This window comes from Arvicola amphibius, chromosome 12 (genome assembly GCF_903992535.2).
Source record: "Arvicola amphibius chromosome 12, mArvAmp1.2, whole genome shotgun sequence".
NCBI lineage: Eukaryota > Metazoa > Chordata > Mammalia > Rodentia > Cricetidae > Arvicola > Arvicola amphibius.
In genome coordinates, this window is record NC_052058.2 from 147344592 (window position 1) to 147364453 (window position 19862).

Sequence of the window (19862 nt, forward strand, 5' to 3'; positions counted from 1 at the left end):
CTCAGCCCTCACTCTGGGCGGTGCTGGACTGATAAAGACAGCTGTGTCCCAGCCCAGAGACTCACAGTGCACTTTCAAATTTTAGGTGCAAAGACTTAGAAATTAAGTTTATACCAATTTGGATTTCTGTTTTCTTCCCCAAAATTGGAAGCTCCTACAGCCCTCAGCTCACTGGTGCTGCCTGTCACCCAGCAGTCCCAGTTCCCCTCATCACACCCTTTTCCCATTTTTCCATCGTGTTACGGGTCTTCTGGGACCCTATTTTTCTGTCTTTTTGGTTTTTAAGTCTGTACCTTACTCCCACTAGAACATGATTTATGGATACAGTACACTGAAAACCTAGGTAGCATCAGATATATGATAAAGTCTTAAAATGTGAAGGATTGTATGAACAGTCATGGGTGCCCAGTGGATACTGTTGAAAGGGAAGAGCCTCCCAGACGCCCGCTTGTACTTTCTTCTCCCCTCCTGCTTCTGCCATTTATCGTCTGTCTGACCACCCAGTCATCTACGTTCATGGTCTCAGATAAGACTGCTACTGTGAATGCGCTAGGCTCTGAAGAGCAAGGATGATACAGAGAATAGCATCTCTTGTTGTGTATGGTCATAATATCTATGGAAGTCTTCATTTTAAATTAAAAGTGGTCTGTTTCCTCCTAGTGATTTGTTTCAGAGTAAATGCTTCAGTTTGTAATTTCCCAAACTATTTTTATACATGCCCTCACAAAACTTTAACTAAAAGTAGTATTCTCTCTAAGAATGTAACAAGATACAAATGCTAGTCACCAAAGAAACAGAATGAACAGATACAGCTGGTTCTCTGAGTAACTGACAGTGCAGTGTGGGTATGGACAGGCAGTTTCTATAGTCAGGAAAAGCTTTGGTGACCTTAGCAAAGAGAGAGTACATAGAGCATCTGGAAATGGAAGCATGTCATACCTACATAGATGACAAAAAGCATCCTGAGATGGGGGGTGGGCACACACCTAAGCATCTATAGTGCTTGGTGAGCCCAAAGGATGGCAGGTGGGGGTGGCCATGGTCCAGCACCGTCTCTTTTTACTCCAGGCTGCTGGAGAATTGTGGAGGATGAGTTGCGGGGTGGTCTCATGTTTGTACCTTCTTTTCTCGTTAGCAGCCCAAAGGCAGCCTCCAGGCACATGACACATCATCACTGCCCACTGTCATCATGAGAAACAAGTGTAAGTAGTTCAGCACGTCTCTCAGAAGTGCACTCGGACTTCTTGTTCCAGATTCGATATTTTTGTGAAGCTTATTTGTGGGGGCTAGCCTAAGCTAACTAGCAAGATCCTATACCTATTTTGTTTACCACTTTGTTCTGTCACATTCATTGACCAGCAACTTAGCATTACACCATCAAACCCTTCTTGAAGGTGTCTGTCATAGTAGGTGCATTAGCTGAAAGGGAGACTGGAGCCCGTGTGCGTGAGCAGGTTACTCCCGTGCAACTCGGTCTCCTCTTCAGCACCAGAGAAAGTGATTGATTTTAGTGCCTCACATCAGTGGGACACAAATGAGCTTTTACTGGTTAAGCTTATATATAGTATGAGAAATTATATAAATGAGTTTTTCAGTGTTATTCCCAAGGTTCTCAAATATTATATAAAACTGAGTAAATCATATTCTACCCTCACATGTTAAAAAAAAAAAATCTTGAGGACTGGCAAGGTGACTCAAGTAAGTAAAGGTATTTGCTGCCAATCCTGACTACCTGAGTTCAATCCCAAGGACCCACATTTCAGTAGAGAACGAACTCCCACAAATTGTCTTCTGACCTCTTCTGCATGCGTTTGCACGTGCACACACACCAAATAATAATAAATAATAATAATAAATGTAATTAATTTAAAAGACTACTTTGGGTTGGATAAGAGATCTGACAGCTGAGTTTAGTCTCTAGAACCCACATGGTAGAAGAGAGAACCAGCTTCTACAGGTTGTCTTCTGACTTCCACATGGACTTGGTGGCATGTGTGTGTGTGTACACACACACACACACACACAGAGAGAGAGAGAGAGAGAGAGAGAGAGAGAGAGAGAGAGAGAGAGAGAGAGAGAGAGAGAGAGAAAAAAAATTCTAAAATCTAAAAAGAAACCAGAACTGAGCTTTACCGTCTTGTGAAAGATTTCACTTCAGATTGGCAGTATTCTCACTCCCCTTGCTCTTTCATACCCATTTAATATATTTAGTGCATATCCTTCTGATCTGCTATCTCTTAGTCATCTATATCTTTAAAAAGGTCTGTTCTGTACACTAGTTCACTCTGTCGTTTTCAGAGCTGCTATTGCTATTGTTTCAGACTGCTGCGTGATTTATTTCATGAGCATATGTTGTGCTTTAATTACTTCCAGCTGCTACCGTAAGCAATGCAGTGCTAATTATCCTCTCTGAATTGGCTCCGTGGGAACCTGTGCTGTTACCAGAGCAATGCTTTCAACATGTAGCTGAATCAGTACATGCACAGACTCTGAGACCCCCATCTAACCCTGAGAGTCAGACACTGTGGTAGAGCCCTGTGGTCTAGGTTTTAGTAGATCCTCTGAGTGGTCTTGATGCCCACTGAAGGCTGGAAGCACAGCTTGTGCCTTCTTTCTCTCCTGCAGTTCCTGAGCACTTGGAAATGACTGTGCCGATCTGTCCACCACAAAGAATGAATTCCCTGTAGTCATATTAAGTCTGGTTCTCATCCATCCTTGTATGGAGACAGCTACTAGACTGACACCCACTTCAGCCTGTCATCCAGCTTCCTTGGACAGTTTTAATCTTAAAACCTTTTTCTGTGATGTTACCAACTATTTCAGAAGCCTGTTTTCTTTCCCATCAGATGAAATAACTTTTAAAATATCTTTCAGAAGCACAGTCTTTTATGTAGATTGCCTCTGACCCTCACAGAGAACTTTATTTGTATTAATAGTAATCTATAGAGTGCTGGGTTTTGTTGTGAGATTTCCATATATAAAATGTACCTTAAGAACGCCTCCCATTAGCTTTTCTTATCCCCGTCCTCCTTGTTTCCACCTTAGCCATCTGTAGTAGTCCTTCATTTTGCCTTCAAGTCCCTGCCTTTTTTAAAATTTCATATGTGAAAATATATAAGTCTAATTTGTGTAGAATTGTCTCACTAAACATTTTCCTTCAAATAATATAATTTCATTCTTGAGTGTTGGCCATATAAAACTCCATTATATCACATTTTCTTTTTCTATTCACCTACTGATAGTCATTTTTGGGCTGATTCCATGACTTGACTATTGTGAATAGTGCTATAGTAAACAGTGATGTTTAGGCATCCTTATAGTAGCCTTTCTCTGGGTCTTTTGGGTATCCATCCATAAGTGGTATGGCTGGATGGATAGAAGTTGCATTTTTAATCTGTGGGGACTTCATACTGATTTCCATGTGGCTGTCCTAAGTTACTCCTCCCAGCAGTACAATACAGTTTCTTTTCCATTTGTATCCTCATCGTCATTTGTTGATTTTATTCTCTTGAGAATAGCCATTCTAACTAGGATAAGATGGAATGCCAGTATTATAGTGATTAAGAGTACAGATTCTGGTGCTGGAGAGATGACTCAGAGATTGAGCACTGGCTGCTCTTCCAGAGGTCCTGAGTTCAATTCCTAGGAACCACATGGTGGCTCACAGCCATCTGTAATGAAATTTAGTGCTCTCTTCTGGTGAGTAGGCATGCATGCAGACAGAACACTGTATACATAAGAAATAAATAAATATTTTTTTTAAAAAAATGTACAAATTCTGGATCTGGGAAGATGGCTCAGTATGTAAAGTGCTTGTTGGACAAGCATGAGGACCCAAGTTTGAGTTTGGATATGGTGGCATATGTTTTGTAACCTTGGGTCCTGGAAACAGAGACAGGCAGATACCTGGAACTTGCTGGCCATCCAGTCTAGTCAAAATGCTGATCCAGTCTAGTCAAAATGAGATTCAGTGACAGACCCTCTCTCTCTCAAAAAAAAAAAAAAATAGGTTTTAGAAGCTATTGAGGAACATATTCCAACATGAACTGTCATGGGCAAGCACACTTGCATACACAAGAGTATAGTAGTGGATTCAATCGCATGGTATTTGTATCTTCTGCAGCCTTTTAGGTACAAATTATTTAGGGCTCTGCATAAACATTTTGGGTCTTCTCCTCACTGGTGCTTCCCCCCCCCCCCCGTGTGTGTCTGTGTGTGTCCTCCCTCTACTTGCTTCTTTCTCTTTCTCCACTAATTTTTCATGATTATTTTGCCCCTTGTTCATATGGTTCTTCCCATCAGAATATTCTGTTTTCCTTCTAGCCTTTTTGTATCCTCGCTCTAGTCTGAGAACCACTGTTTCTTCCTCTCTGACATTTCATTTGCTCGCTGATCACCCTTCTGAAATACTTAGGACATGCTGTGCCCTGGAAACCCTGAAGCATAATCTCCGAGAGGCCCACACCTTAGACTCCCTTCGTACTTCCTGCAGCAAGGACCTGGTCATAATGTAGCATACCATGTTTCTATTGTCTAAATAGAATTTGAATTAGCTATCAACTATAGTGCTATTACTTATTAAAGGTATCTTATAATATTGCAAAATTATACCAGTCCCCATATTCTTTTTCTCTTAGCTCTTGACCCTCCTGGGGATTAGATAAATACAAAAATTTACATCTCTGGCAAGAGTTCACTTACCAAGGAGAAATAATTAGTGTCCATGTGCTGTGTGATCATTTTAGATTAGAGCTCCAGTTCCTCTTTGGTCATGTTAAAGAAAATACTCCATAATAACCTGTATAACATTAAACAGGTGTTTATTTTTCTCCATCTATAAATTCAAGAAATTGACCAAAATACATGTTTTCCATCAATGAGCAGGGGCTAGAGAATTGACTCTGGTTAGAAGCATTTGCTGCTCTTCCAGAGGACCTGATTTGTGTTTCCAGAGCTTCAACTGGTGTTTTGGCACATGCTTTTAATCCCAACACTTGGGTGGATCTCTGGGTTCAAGCCAAGGATGTGAAGACCCCATCTTTAACTCTTTCTTTTTTAAGGAGCTAATGTATTGAAAACATTTTTTTTAACTGAAAACATTTTGTGTCTTTGTGGCGTCTGTGGAATAAGTCAGCACTAGGGATCTGGAAAGGTGATGCTTCAATTCATGTGCTCTCTTCCCCTGCAGCTTCACAGCCCAAGGAGCGCCCTAGGTCTGCAGTCCTCTTGCCTGATGAGGCCACTGCCGTGCCAATGTTTACTAACAGGCGGTCCCAGCAGTGTGTCTCCCTCTCTAAAAGTGTTTCCATACAGAACATCACTGGGTAAGTGGGCTTAAAGAGTCTACAGTAGACATATGGGTGACAAGGACATAATAATCCGTTTATTTGACAAAGAAATGGGTGTATAAAATAATGGGTTGGTACACAGTTGAATGGCGTGGATAAAGTGGTTGGAAGTTGTGGTTTTGATGTACTGTATTTATACTTACATTTATAATTTAGATTGGTAATGTTTAATCAGAGAACTCCGGATTGCTTTAGGCATTTGCACATGACCAGCCAGTTTTAGAAGAAGAACCTGAGTCATGGAAAAGATGATTTAATCATGAATATTCCATTATAACCACCTATGTCTTAGATATCACACCTTTGTTTTATTCAGCTGAACCTGGTTTTGTTTCTTTTTAAATCTGCTTTCTGTCCTTACCTCTGAAGTCACGGTGGTGAACTCTGGGCCGTCAGTTCCAGTTAGGGTCCTTCTTGCTGCATTAGTTCCATTTGTAACCTCTTCAAACTTTGCTGAGGCCATGGCTTGTTCAGCATTGATTGTCAGGTTATTAGCAAAGGGATGACTATGATTCTGTTGACTGTTTGGGTTAAAATGCTTCCCTCCCTCCCATTCATCCAGTATACATCTTCAGAAATGTAGGGCTTAATACCGCTTAAATTTCTCCTGGCATAGATTGGACCAAAATTTCTGACTAAGGATGCAAAGTCTGCTTTTGTTTGTGTTTTGCTACCTCTGTGTTAGCTAATGTTTTATCTTCCAAACCAGCATCTGAGGTATTCTTCTTTGTCTCTATTTCTGTGACTTCCATAAGTCTTCTTTTCAAAGTTGTAATGTCATCAAACTCATTGGCATTCTGGCTGAAACACTGAGTTTAAAAGAAGTGAAGTTTAATGAGTTCCACTTGCTGTCGTGTCCTAGAACAAACATTTACTTGGTTCCCACGATGCTAGCTTGTGAGCTAAGGTGGAAAGGCCCAAAGAACATCATTTATTGACATGCTCAGTAGTTTGTAGGGTAGAGATTTTTTTAAAGAAAAAAAAAGTAAGTGATTATGTAATGTTTTTAAAAGTTAGTTTTTTTGTTTTGTTTTGGTTTGGTTTGGTTTCTTCGAGACAGGGTTTCCCTGTAGTTTCTAGAGCCTGTCCTGGAGCTAGCTCTTGTAGACCAGGCTGGCCTCGAACTCAGAGATCCACCTGCCTCTGCCTCCCGAGTGCTGGGATTAAAGGCGTGCGCCACCACTGCCCAGCTTTAAAAGTTATTTTATGTATGTGTTTTGCCCATATGCATGTCTTTGCCCCGTGTGTATACCTGATATCTATGGAGTCTAGAAGAGGGTATTAGATCCCCTGAAACTTGAGTTACAGGTGATTGTGAGCCACCATATGGGGGCTAGATATCAAACTCGGATCTTCTGAAAGAGCAGCCCATGTTCTTAACAGCTGAGCCATCTCTCAAACTCCTGTAATAAATTTTTAATTTTTCTATATAAATGTGTACATGATGCTCTGTACCTTTTTTTTTAAAGCCTCAAAAAGTTGGGCTAAGATTGAGTTTGCATTGGTAACACTTCTAAACTTTTTAGTAATGCTTCTTTTTGCTATGTACCCAGGTAGCTTGTCTTAAGTCATCATAAAACCCACGACTAACTGTCATTTTAGAGTTTGTTTTTTTTTTTAGGGATTCACCTAAGAATGTACACCACAGCTTATCAGATCGTATTTGACAGTGTGGTCTTCTTCTTGTCTCTAGAGTTGGCAATGATGAGAACATGTCAAACACCTGGAAATTTCTGTCTCATTCAACAGACTCACTGAATAAAATCTGCAAGGTCAATGAGTCAACAGAATCACTTACTGATGAGGGTAAGAGGAAACTCTGGCCTGTATTACTAAACGTCTGTAAGGATCCAGTGCATCTCCTATCACACTATTCCCAAATAGCAGGGCCTGCTCTTTCCCTCCCTCCCTGGAAAGTCTCTCAATTGCCTGTAAAGCATCTCTTGCAGTGCCAAGCATTGGCAGTCACACCTGTCCTGGTGTTGGCTCTCCACAGAAGGGAACACTGATTTTAACCTAGACATACTCTAGTATGGATGCTTTTCAGTTCTGTGTCTGTACATTTGTAAGTGTACTCAGATGAACATGCAGCCCATAAAGATAGCAGGATGCTTTAAGCTCCAGCTTCACTTAGGAATTGTTTCAATCTTGCTAGATGTACATATGTTTATCATTCCTAGCCAGACTTGAATATAGAATCTTCCATTCCTGAACTTGACAGTGATCCTGACTAGTATGTTCTCCTTGAGTATCCTCTACGCTAGGACAGAGGATTTGTCTTAGGAATTCGTTTTCACCTGCAGGAAATTCCAGACTTGTAGAGGTCAACAACCCAACATCCTGAGGTTGCTTTTTTTGTATTTTGAGGAGTAGGTACAGACATGAATGAAGGACAGCTGATGGGAGATTTTGAAAGTGACTCTAAACAGCTAGAAGCAGAGTCCTGGAGCCGCATAGTAGACAGCAAGTTCCTTAAACAGCAGAAGAAAGACGTGGTCAAACGGCAGGAGGTGATTTACGGTGAGATGCTTCATTTGCTTTGCTTGTTTGTCATCTCCACCATCCGGCTTGCACACAATGAGGGTTATTGAGAGGTAGAGATACTGTCCTGTCTCCCGGGGAGGGAACTTGAAGAGGAGTTGCCCTGTCAGCATGTTTAAATGAGTGATTGTTGGACTGTAAAAATTAAGTGTTGAATATGCAGCATCATAAAGGTTTCCATTAAAACCACTGAGGTATGAAGACATGATCTGGGGGACGGGGGTTGAGACAGGGCTTCTCTGTGTAATAGCCCTAGCTATCCTGGAACTGGCTCTGTAGACCAGACTGGCCTCGAACTCACAGAGATCTGCCTGCCTCTGCCTCCCATGTTCTGGGATTAGAGGTATGCACCACCACTGCCCAGCTTGGAGTCTTGATATTGCCTTTTGTTCATTTTGCCCTGTAGTGTCCCATTCTGTTCCTTTCTCCTTAGACTGAACAGTTTGTTTATATTTGCATGCGCAGCTGTACAGCAGTGTATGAAAGAGATGCCTTCTAAAAATGCATTTTCATTCTTGAGCTAGACTAGAAAGGTGAAATAGTCATCGGTTCTGGGAAGCAGGGACACAGTAAATAAAAGAGACTGAGTTCAGTGCAGAAACACAGTGAAAGGAAGGGACTCTGAAAATCATTCAGACTGTCCGAATTCAGTACACCTGTCATCAGAGAAGTGTTAGGTCAGTGAAAAGGTGGCACGAGTTAAGGCTGTGCCACGGAAGACAGCTGTTGGCTCAGTGTCAAAGTCTCAGTGGGCTCTGAGCTAACCTCACAAGCTTAGCTGTGGTCTGAAAGACCCTTGCTCTCTCTCTCACAGAGTTGATGCAGACAGAGTTACATCACATCCGCACGCTCAAGATCATGAGTGATGTGTACAGCCGGGGCATGATGACAGATCTGCTCTTTGAGCAGCAGATGGTGGAAAAGCTGTTCCCTTGTTTGGATGAACTGATCAGTATCCACAGCCAGTTCTTTCAGAGAATCCTGGAACGGAAGAAGGAGTCTCTGGTAGAGAAAAGTGAAAGGAACTTTCTTGTCAAGAGGATAGGGGATGTGCTTGTCAATCAGGTGAGCAGCGGGCAGGGCTGGGATTCTCACACTTTGGGGCAGCAGAGAAGCTTTGTGATTCTGGATCCCTGCGTGTATATCTCAGCTTTACTGGTTTTCTTTGTAGACTTAACAGCTTGAGTTCATCTAACCCTCAATTTTCTTTTCTATAAAATAAGGAAAGAAGGGTTCTCTGCTTATGCTATTTTTAGAAAGTTAGGTAATTAGGGCCGGGCGGTGGTGGCGCACACCTTTAATCCCAGCACTCAGGAGGCAGAGGCAGGCGGATCTCTGTGAGTTCGAGACCAGCCTGGTCTACAAGAGCTAGTTCTAGGACAGGCTCTAGAAACTACAGGGAAACCCCATCTCGAAAAAACCAAAAAAAAAAAAAAAACAGAAAGAAAGAAAGAAAGAAAGAAAGAAAGAAAGAAAGAAAGAAAGAAAGAAAGAAAGTTAGGTAATTATAATATAATATATATAATAATAAAGTATATACTAAAAGTTTTTCTTTCTCTAAGTCCATACAGTCATCAGAAACAGCACTGTGTAGGAAGTAAAAGAATGTTTATTGAAATCTTGAGCTTTCCCTATGGCTCATCTGAAAAGGATCCCATCTATCTTTTATTTTTTCTTTCTTTTTGATTTGATTTGATTTTTTTTTTTCATTTTAAAGAAAGTTTAAGTTGTGCCACAAAAGCATTTTAAACTCAAAATAAAACAAGATCACAGAAAAGTACAAAAAAATTCCTGGATTTGATTTTTTTGAAACAGTTTCTCAGTAGCTTTGGAGCAGTCCTGGAACTCGCTCTGTAGACCAGGCTGGCCTTGAACTCGCAGGTGGTCTCTGCCTCCCGAGTGCTGGGATTAAAGGTGAGCGCCACCACCGCTGGGTAGATCCCATCTATCTTGAGACCAGCTAAAGCTTAGGCAGTTGACCAATAGGTTATCTGTGAAACACTTATAATAAAATGTGTTACTGTTTTTTCGACATGATTTTATTTCAGTCCCATTCCAGAGAAGCTCGAAAAACAAAGTTTTTTTTTAGTTGTTTGTCATGAGCAGCTCTTGATGTTTATTTTCTTACTGTTTTTAAAAATTAAATGTTGCTAATAAAACCTAACAGACAAGAATATCATACACGTTTGGCTAGAACTTTCCCCCTCAATAGATCCCTGCTTCTGTGTAGATGCAGAGGTTTAGTTGCTGGAACGGTTGAATGAGAATTGGGTTGGGGCTGGGGCAGTACTCGGGATTGAACCAAGGACTTCTCATACATGGTAAGTCAGAACCCTACCACTGAGCTACATCCCCAGCCCTTTTTTTGCTTTTATTCTGAGGCTGTTTGAACCTCCCAAAGAACTGGGATTACAGGCTTGACTGAGAATTAGAAGTCTTCTCCTTGCCCACATCCCTCACTTGATAGTTGATCAGTGTGTTCACTAGACGGATTTGCTGTCTGTTAAATGCCAGGGTTAAAACTGCACAGCTGAATATGACAGAGGTTTCTGCCTTAAGAAAATCTGTAGAAACAGGCATGATGCAAATAAATGTGTATTCTGTGTGAGACGCTTGCATTTGACAAGTGCAGATTGAAAAGTCCTATAAAATAAGCCTAATGAGAGGCTCTACAAATGAAGAGCCATATTCCCCAAATATATCTCTCCTCCAAATTCTCTCTCTCTCTCTCTCTCTCTCTCTCTCTCTCTCTCTCTCTCTCTCTCTCTCTCTCTCTCGACTTCAGTACTTCAGTACCTGTATAGATATATAGGTATTGCATCTTGACTTATATTCTTGTCTGTAGCTTCTTATGTTGTATACAACCCTACTAAAGTCTTTGCTGTTGGGACTGAAACTTTAGTCCAGTGGTATTCGTGTTACTCTGTACTGGACTCAGCCTATTAGGGCACTTGGTTTGTGGTAGTAGTTCCGCTTCTGCCTCTCCACTGTGAGTGAAGAAACCTCCACAACAAATCACTGGATCTTCTCAGATCTCAGTGTTTAACCCTTCAATAAAGTGCCAAGCTGTTTGCCAAAACTGCTGCACCATTTAATCTTTTGGGGGAGTTTATTAGGAAGCACTCTTAGTTCTTACAGCAAGCCTGGGAACTCTCTATAGAATAATACCCTGACTTGTGGTGTAACTCCTATTTTCTTTCCGGGGCAGTTTTCAGGTGAGAATGCAGAGCGCTTAAAGAAGACATATGGCAAGTTCTGTGGACAGCACAACCAGTCTGTCAACTACTTCAAAGACCTCTACACAAAGGATAAGCGTTTCCAAGCCTTTGTGAAGGTACTCCCTGAAACACAAGCGTCCCCACCATGGTCAAGAGCATAAGCACTCATTTTGGCTAGAGCTACCTTCCTCACACGCGAACTAACAGTTTCTTCACTCCTTTGCAGAAGAAGATGAGCAGTTCAGTAGTGAGAAGGCTTGGGATTCCAGAGTGCATTTTACTTGTAACTCAGAGGATCACCAAGTACCCAGTTTTATTCCAGAGGATACTGCAATGTACCAAAGGTGAGCTCCTTGTCACTCAGACCCAGATAGCCCTAGAAACCAGGGTGTCTGTGCTCAGCTCCGTGGTTTATTTATCTTCGGGCACAGATGTTCACTCTGGCCCAGGTTGACCTCAAAATCACAACAGCTCCTCCACCTCCCCAAAAAGTGCCATGATTACAGGTATATCTTACCTTGTAAGCATCTTTTCATGGCTATTTATTTTGTTGCTGTCTTTAGTTTTTGAGATCATGTTTCACTGTGTAGGACAGTCTAGTCTCAAACTCATGGTGGCTCTGCACAGCCTTCCAAGTGCTGGAATTTAGGGAAACAAAATTAACCCACCTGATACACAGTTTTCTTGAACAGAAGGAAATAGGCCCAACGATAAGAGTTGTGTGGACTTAGATTCTTGGTCTAAGGCAGGGGAGATACAAATTTGAGGCCTTCTAGGACTTAGATCAGATTCGAGTCCAACCTGGGTAGCCAGTGAGGTCTCTCTGTATCTAGGCAAAAACTGAGGAGCTGGGGGCACAGCTGGGTGCTGCAGTGTTTCCTAGATATGCACAGGTCCTGGATTTAGTTCCTGGAACAGCAGGCTGGAGGTACAGCTCAGTGTTAGATTACTTCCCAGGCATGTGCAAGGCCCTGGATTTGATCCCTGGAATACCACTTGGAGTGTTAAATCACCACAATTGGGGTAGATGGACGATACCGCGGAGGGACCATGTATTAGTTCTGTTAAAGCATTATGTGCCCTGAGCATGGACTAGTTCAGGTAACATTGAATTTGGTCAGCAGTTCCCACCTTTTCTTCCCGTACGTGCTAAATTGTTTCTCTGTCTTGTTTAATCAGTATGTAGTGGTTTCTCTCAGCTGCTGCTTCTCCGAGGCAGTTACATTAAAAGTTATGAGGCAATCACATCAAAGAGTAGGCAAAGATATAACTGAGTAGCTTGTTACATGCCTCTGCTGCTCTCTCTCCCTAAAACATTGGTTTCTTTGGCTTTGGAGCATATAATTGCATATCATCCCTAGCACTGAGAATACCTAACTTCCTTTGGAATTGAACTTACGGCAGCAGGAAAGGTCAGCATGTGACTTGGTGTGTTGGCTCCAGCGTGAAAGTATAACAGCTGGGGAATGTGATAGTGTAGACTCCTTCCTGTCTGCTCTTGTGTGCGAGGAGCCATTCAAATTACTTCTTTCCTTCCCAAGACAATGAAGTGGAGCAGGAAGACCTGGCTCAGTCCTTGAGCCTGGTGAAGGATGTGATTGGAGCCGTGGACAGCAAAGTGGCAAGTTATGAGAAGAAAGTCCGTCTCGGTGAGATTTACACGAAGACCGATAGCAAGTCGATCATGAGGATGAAGAGTGGGCAAATGTTCGCCAAGGAGGATCTGAAACGGAAGAAGCTGGTGCGGGATGGGAGTGTGTTTCTGAAGAGCGCAACAGGACGGCTGAAAGGTAAGACTGCTTCCATGTGTGCCTGGGGAGACAGGAAGAATCCAGATGCTTCTGGACTTCACCACCAGGTTTCTTCCTAGAGAGCTGTAACCAGACATCACCCAGGGCAACAACCATTTAGTAATATGTCAGAAAAGACTCATTTGAAGTGAGTTACAAAGCCCTATGAAATGTGGCAGTAAGGAAAAGATACACTCAGGAAAAATGGCAAATGTGATTTAAAACACAAAGGATCAAATTAATACATATAGCAGACTGTTGCAGAAGATGTGTTCCCCCAGAGAGGTGCTGAGTGGCCACTGTGGGATGATGGGGTCAGTGGCAGAACTGTCTGAGTCAGGGACTGTGAGTCCGTAAGAATTGAGAATTTATCACTCCCAAAAGACCTTCTGAGACGGTAGAGAAAGGCAAGTCTAACTCATTTCAACTGCATTCCTCATTACTTTGATTCATGTCTGTCATTTTTCTCTAAAGCAAAATAGATCCTTAAAGGTAACTCATTCATTTTATTTATGATTTCTCAATTTTCATCAGTCACCTACAGCAAGTTAAGGAAGTTAAGCATTTTTGTTTTTAATTATTCAATCCATCTTACTTTTAGGAAAGTGATCGGTTTCGTCAGAACTTTACTAGAGAGGCATCCTGCCTCTGTGAGCTCTGCCCTCACAGCAGCTGCTGTTGTTCCCCCCACAGTCCTGGACTCAGTGAGCTGAGGATGCGGAACAGGCCATGGGTGCGCTGTTGTCCCAGTAGCACACTGACATCAGAGGGGACGTTTCCTTTCCCGTCTCAGCAGGAACGATGCCATAGGTGTCTGCCGTCAGAGCACTCAGGTGCCCTTAGCCTATTATGCTTAGGACAGTAGTACAGAAGTCCCCTCCAGGCAGCGGACTTAAGACCTGCAAGAAGAGGGTACTTCTGTAGTGTGGTGGGGCCAGAATGAAGAGGGAGGATGAGTGGCCGTGGAGGTCAGTCTTGAAGAATGAAGAGAACAGTGTTGCTGGAAGAAAGCATGGAGTTGGGAGAGCCTGGAACCCAGAGAGAGTTAAATCATCAGGACTCCCAGACAGGCTGAAGAGAGTGATAGGAGATGAGAAAAAGGAGAATCTGCTGGGGTCCAGCTGCCAGAGATGCCTGCCACACAGTGAGGAGCTGGCTCTTGATGTTCTTGCTGGTTGTGGGCATGGAATAGGCTCACAATGAGAGGGTATCGCGTGGACAAGGGATGAGTTAGGTGTTTTGTGGTTTGGGGTTGTTTTGTTGTTTCGTTTTTTCAACACAACTGGGAGTCATGTAGAGGACATGAGAAGTGACAAAGGCACTGGAACTGTCACCCACCAGTGCCTGGACAGCAGTGGAAGACATGGAAAAGAAGCATGGGATAATGTTCATGTGTCCCTCACCACTGATCAGGAGTGTTTAGGATATCCTGTAATGAATTAAGGTGCTCCTTCCTTCTAGCCTCACAGTTCTGTGGTGGTCTGAGGACGCTAGCCCAGACCTCTTTCCACACCACCACTTTGAGGCTGTCTTTCAAGCAGACTGGCAGGTCAGAAATACCTGTCCTTCTCATGAGGAACTGGGTTTGCTACAGCTGCTCTTACCTAGAGCCAACGCTTTATTCTCTTCCTTTACAAGGCAGCTTATTCCGAAAATAAAAACAAATAGGTTCCAGCTGTTGGAATAAAGCTGTGGTCAAACCAATAGCAGAACAATAGGTTTCTGCCTGGAAATGCCTGCTCTGGGGAGAAGGGGTTGCTGTTTAGTCTTTTTCACACCCCCGTGAACTCCTGCCAAGAACAGCCAGTGCTGTGTTGAACACCCCGTGGAAGGGGTGGGATTGTTATTTCTCTGATCCATAACACTGATCATAAACCTCAGGATCCAACAAAGTTGAAACTTACGCTTTTCGAACTTATTTTTGGCAGACACCTGAATTATTTTAAAGTAAACTTAAAATAACTTGTCAAAACTAATGATAGTGCATGGAAAATTACTGCTGTCTAGCCTGAAAATTGAGACCTCCCTTGCTTCTGTTTGCTGTGTAGCTTTGTAGGAAATTCTAGTTGTGGCAGAGGTGTGCATAAATCTATTTCCCAAGGAGCTATAGGCTCTGCTTTCCAGAGGGAAAAACATGTAAGGGTCGGCCTGGTAGTTCTGAGTAGCTGGCTGGAGATGTGCATTGCTCTCGAGGGAGCAGAGGAGAATGGCCCTGCTCCATCATGAGTTGATGAATTTTTTTGAAGTTCCTGGATTCAATTAAAGATGTTTGTTTTGTTCCATTTCTGGGGTGGCGATGGTGGTAGAATCTAGATCTGCTGGAGTCTTAGGCACCACTGAAGTACACCTCAGTCTGTTGGTTTGGGTTTTTATGTGTCATATTTCATATTCTACAGCTTAGACTTAACTTAGTTTGACCATAATTTAGACAAACCAAAATGTGTTGCCCTACATATTTCTTAAATTAATTTTCTTAGCATACGAAACAATGGGTTTCATTATAATATTTTAATACAATATACATGGTTATTTGCTCCACCAGCACCTCCTGCTAGTCCCCTTCTTACCCCAAACTGTCTTTCTTCACCTTTCATGTCCTATATTACAAATAATTAAATTTACATCTGCATGTGAGAGAAAACATGATATTTTACCTGGCTTACCTCCCCCATTTACGCACTCTGGTTCCACACGTGGTTTTGTTTTAATGGAGTGGAAGAGAGCTGAATTCACTTTTTCCTATTCTGTTCAGTTGCTGTGATTAAAGACGCTCTGAGTAACACAGCAATGGGGAGGAAAGAGTGTACTTGGCTTACACTTCCAGGTCAGAGCCCATCACTGAAGTACATCAGGAGAGGAGCAAAGGGCCCTGAAGAAACACTGGGTGCTGATTCACTCTCATTTGTTCATGGGCTCTGCTCAGCTAGCTTTGTTACATAGTCCAGGATCACCTCCCCAGAAAATGGTGTCACCCACAGTGAGCTGAAGCCTTCTACAACAATTAATATTCAGACCATTCCCCCAGACATGACCAGGGGCCTCTTTGATCTAGGCAATGAAGGCTTTCTTCTCAGATGACGCTAGGCTGTGTCAGGTTGACAGTTAAGCTATCTGTGATGGGGTGAGATGGGGGAGTCTTAATCTTTTGCTTTAAAATGTCTCTGTCCTGTTTTTGAGGGGTAACAGATAAGATAATGTCAGGTATACCAGACTAATCACAAACTCAGCTGAGGGTCACCTTGAACTCCCCCAAGTGCTGGGGTTAACAGGTGTGCACCACACACCCTGTTTGATGCAGTGCTGGGAAGTGAACCCACCAGTCTCGTTTACTGTGAGGATGGAGAAAGTCTCTGCTATACATCCCTCTGGATACTTTTCTGGCTGCCGTTTCCCATTAATATTTATGAGAAATTTGGAAAGATGATAAACAAACTGTGGGCTATGAGTGTAGCTCAGGTGGGCTACTTCCCTATCGTGCACAGAACACAGAGTTTCCTCTCTAACACTGGGGCGGGGGGGTACTGAAGAATATTTCCTGGAGTGTTTTTGGTAAAGGTTGCTCGCTACTTAACACATCAGTTGAATTGTACCCTTTTTTTAAAAAAAAAAAAATTGAGACAGAGTTTCTCTGTAGCTTTGGTGCCTGTCCTAGAACTCGCTCTGTAGACCAGGCTGGCCTTGAACTCACAGAGATGCACCTGCCTCTCTCACCTTCATTCTTAAATAAGTATTTTAGACTTAAAACTTTGCCATGCAGAATAATAGCTTAGTTGAGCAGTCACTTTTTGAGTGACTTTCTGTGAGTGTATTAAGACCTGAATTCAGATCTCCAGAACTGATATAAAAGCCAGATACAGTGATGCACACTATAACCTGGGCAAGAGGGGCAACGAATAGAGACAGGAGGATCCCCAAAGCTCACTGACCTATCAGTCCAGCCAAAAATGGCAAGCTCCAGCCAGGTTCAGTAAGAGAAACCCTGTTTTAACAATAAGGTAAACAGTGGCTGGAGAGGTAGGTGGCTTAGGTTAAGAGTACCTGCTACTCTTCCAGAGGTCCTGAGGTAATTCCCAGCCACCACATGTTGGCTTACAGCCATCTATAATGAGATATGGTGCCCTCTTCTGGCCTGCAGGCATACATACAGGCAGAACACTCTATAAATAATAAATAAATGAATCTTTTTTAAAATTAGATAAAGAAAAAAAACCAAAAAATTAAAGAGTAATAAAGGAAAATACCGGGGCTGGAGAGATGGCTCAGTGGTTAAGAGCATTGCCTGCTCTTCCAAAGGTCCTGAGTTCAATTCCTGGCAACCACATGCTGGCTCATAACCATCTGTAATGAGATCTGGTGCCCTCTTCTGGCCTGCAGACATACACACAGACAAAATATTATATATATAATAAATAAATAAATATTTTTTTTAAAAAAAGGAAAATACCCAAAGTCAACTCTGGAAGACACAAAAATTGGCTTGCTCACACACACTCTGCAATGCAAGATATATCTTTTCAGGGCTGATCACTTAACCTTTTCTGAGGCAAGGCTTATGGTGATGTGCCTAAAATGCCTCTAGGGTAAAAAGCAATTATTTGCTTTGCCAGTAACTTTGTATATGCTTGAATCCTCTGTTCTGTGGGTCAAGTCATGTCCCTCAAAACATCCCAGGAAGGTGAAGCTAAAAGTAACACATTGATTACAAGGTATGAATTACTCATTTCTCCATTTAGCAACATTGTAAAGAGATCCATATTGTCTATTTGGGGTCTGGGATTTATATTTTGTCCTCTTGTTTCTAAGTGAGAAATCTGGGGTTTCCGTATATATAACTATTATTATACTTATTGTTGAAAACAATAGCTATCTGAAGATTTGTAAAATGCTAGATAGCGTAGTTTATTAAGGATAACAAAATAACTCTAAACACTTTAAAGATAAAATAAATACCTCTAAAATCCAGTGGTCAACTCTGAATCCTGTAGAATCACAAAACTGTTGCAGGGGGTGGGTATGATCTCAGACACGGTCACTGTGCATTGCTAAACCAGTTTGATGAATGGCTTCTCTCCTCCTCTTTCCCACTTCTTCTTTGCAGAGGTTCAAGCAGTTCTCCTCACTGACATTTTAGTTTTCCTTCAAGAAAAAGACCAGAAATACGTGTTTGCATCCTTGGTAAGCTGAACTGTTGCTCTCTTCTGTTTGAAATAAGTCATATTCATGCTAGCTAGTTTGGGTATAAAGTCTAACCAGCTAGCATCACCATGTCTGTCATACAGCTGTGGCTTACCTGTCCACTGAAAACGCCTGACTCACAGAGGATCCCTGGGATCGAGTCCTTAAGGGCCCTTGTGGTGTTTCATTGTTTTCCTTCCCACTGAAAAAATTATTTTTTTTAATATTTATTTATTTATTATGTATACACTATTCTGTCTGTGTGTATATCTGTAGGCCAGAAGAGGGCACCAGACCCCTTTACAGATGGTTGTGAGCCACCATGTGGTAACTGGGAATTGAACTCAGGACCTTTGGAAGAGCAGGCAATGCTCTTAACCTCTGAGCCATCTTTCCAGCCCTGAAAAGATTATTTTTATGTTCCTTCACAATCCTGTTGAATGCCCTGAACACTTGATGATTTGATAACAATAGAAATCCACTGTGGAATGTGTCTCCCAGATTCATCATGCAGAAAGCAGAATTTTAGTGGCCATGATCCTCTAATCTCCAGTGTGGAAATCTCTTGTTCACATTTGAGGCAAAGGATGAAATGCTTATCTGAAAACTGAAGGGGTTTCCTGGAAAAGGATTAAATTGATTTTATTTTGTTTTTTAAGTCGTGCATTTAAAGCTGTCTGAGTTTACCTTAGGTTAGAGTTGTCTTCAAGAGAGTGTACTGCATGCATGTCTTATGTTTGCCTCTCTCCTCTGTCCAGGACCATAAGTCAACTGTGATCTCCTTAAAGAAGCTGATTGTAAGAGAAGTGGCACATGAGGAGAAAGGTCTGTTCCTCATCAGTATGGGAGTGAAAGATCCAGAGATGGTGGAGGTCCACGCTAGCTCCAAAGAGGAGCGGAACAGCTGGATCCATATCATTCAGGATACAATCAACTCCCTGTAAGTGAGACACCAAGGCCCACCCTTTCCTCTCTCTTCGTACCTCTGTGTGGCTTGATGTGCACAGGGCAGTGACATGTGACTGACATCTTGGACGGTTTGTTTGTTTCATCTTGCTTTATTTTGGCTATGTTAGGAACAGAGATGAAGATGAAGGGATTCCTAGTGAGAATGAAGAAGAAAAGAAACTGTTGGATACCAGAGCCCGAGAGTTAAAAGGTAAAATGTTGGAAATGGTCTGTCTTTATCTGCAGTTGCAGATGGCCAGTCTTTTCATGAGCATTGAACTGTCTCCAGTCAGCTCAACTACAGAAACAAATAGTTCCCAAAGGAGAATGCAGTAAGAATAGTCTAGTGGGACTGGTGAGATGGCTAAGCAGTTAAGAACACTGGTTGCTCTTCCAGAGGATCTGAGTTCATTTCCAAACACCTGTCTATAACTCCCATTTCAGGGGATATGGTACCCTCTTCTGGCCTCTGGGCATGCATGTGGTGCACAGACAAACATGCCAGCCCTATACAAATGAAAATGAGTAATATAAATATATATAAATATTAAATAAATAGCACTGGAGAATATGGATTCTCTGATCTTGGTTCTTTGGACAAAGTTCTTGATCTCTGATTCTTTGTCCTTGGACAGTAGTGACTTTATCCATGCCTTGTCATAGAGAAGTCGCCACACTTTATAGGCATGTCTAAGGTTAAGATGAGGAAGATATTCTCCAGTTAGTCTCATCAACTCTTTGCAATCCCTGGCCTTCTCTCTTGCTGTGTTCACAGATGAACTGTGAGATGGCTCAGGGAAGGGGGCTCACTGTGCTTGTAGCACTGCTCAGTGAGTACCCAC

General features: G+C 42.2%; 1 protein-coding gene across 10 annotated transcripts in view; it reads left to right on the forward strand.

The window, feature by feature from the left end:
• The window catches only part of Akap13 (A-kinase anchoring protein 13), a 270998-nt gene that overhangs the window by 234455 nt on the left and 16681 nt on the right, over window positions 1-19862 (forward strand). For 6 of the 10 annotated variants that reach the window (XM_038314009.1, XM_038314012.1, XM_038314015.1 and 3 more), the window contains 11 exons: window positions 1136-1202; window positions 5189-5324; window positions 7042-7154; window positions 7716-7868; window positions 8704-8954; window positions 11098-11223; window positions 11334-11451; window positions 12649-12897; window positions 17996-18072; window positions 18831-19012; window positions 19149-19231. In XM_038314009.1, the coding sequence (XP_038169937.1) occupies window positions 1136-1202; window positions 5189-5324; window positions 7042-7154; window positions 7716-7868; window positions 8704-8954; window positions 11098-11223; window positions 11334-11451; window positions 12649-12897; window positions 17996-18072; window positions 18831-19012; window positions 19149-19231 (1555 nt within the window). The remainder of the gene's footprint in view (window positions 1-1135; window positions 1203-5188; window positions 5325-7041; window positions 7155-7715; window positions 7869-8703; window positions 8955-11097; window positions 11224-11333; window positions 11452-12648; window positions 12898-17995; window positions 18073-18830; window positions 19013-19148; window positions 19232-19862) is intronic. The other 4 variants (XM_038314013.1, XM_038314019.1, XM_038314011.1 and 1 more) reach the window with 3 other exon arrangements.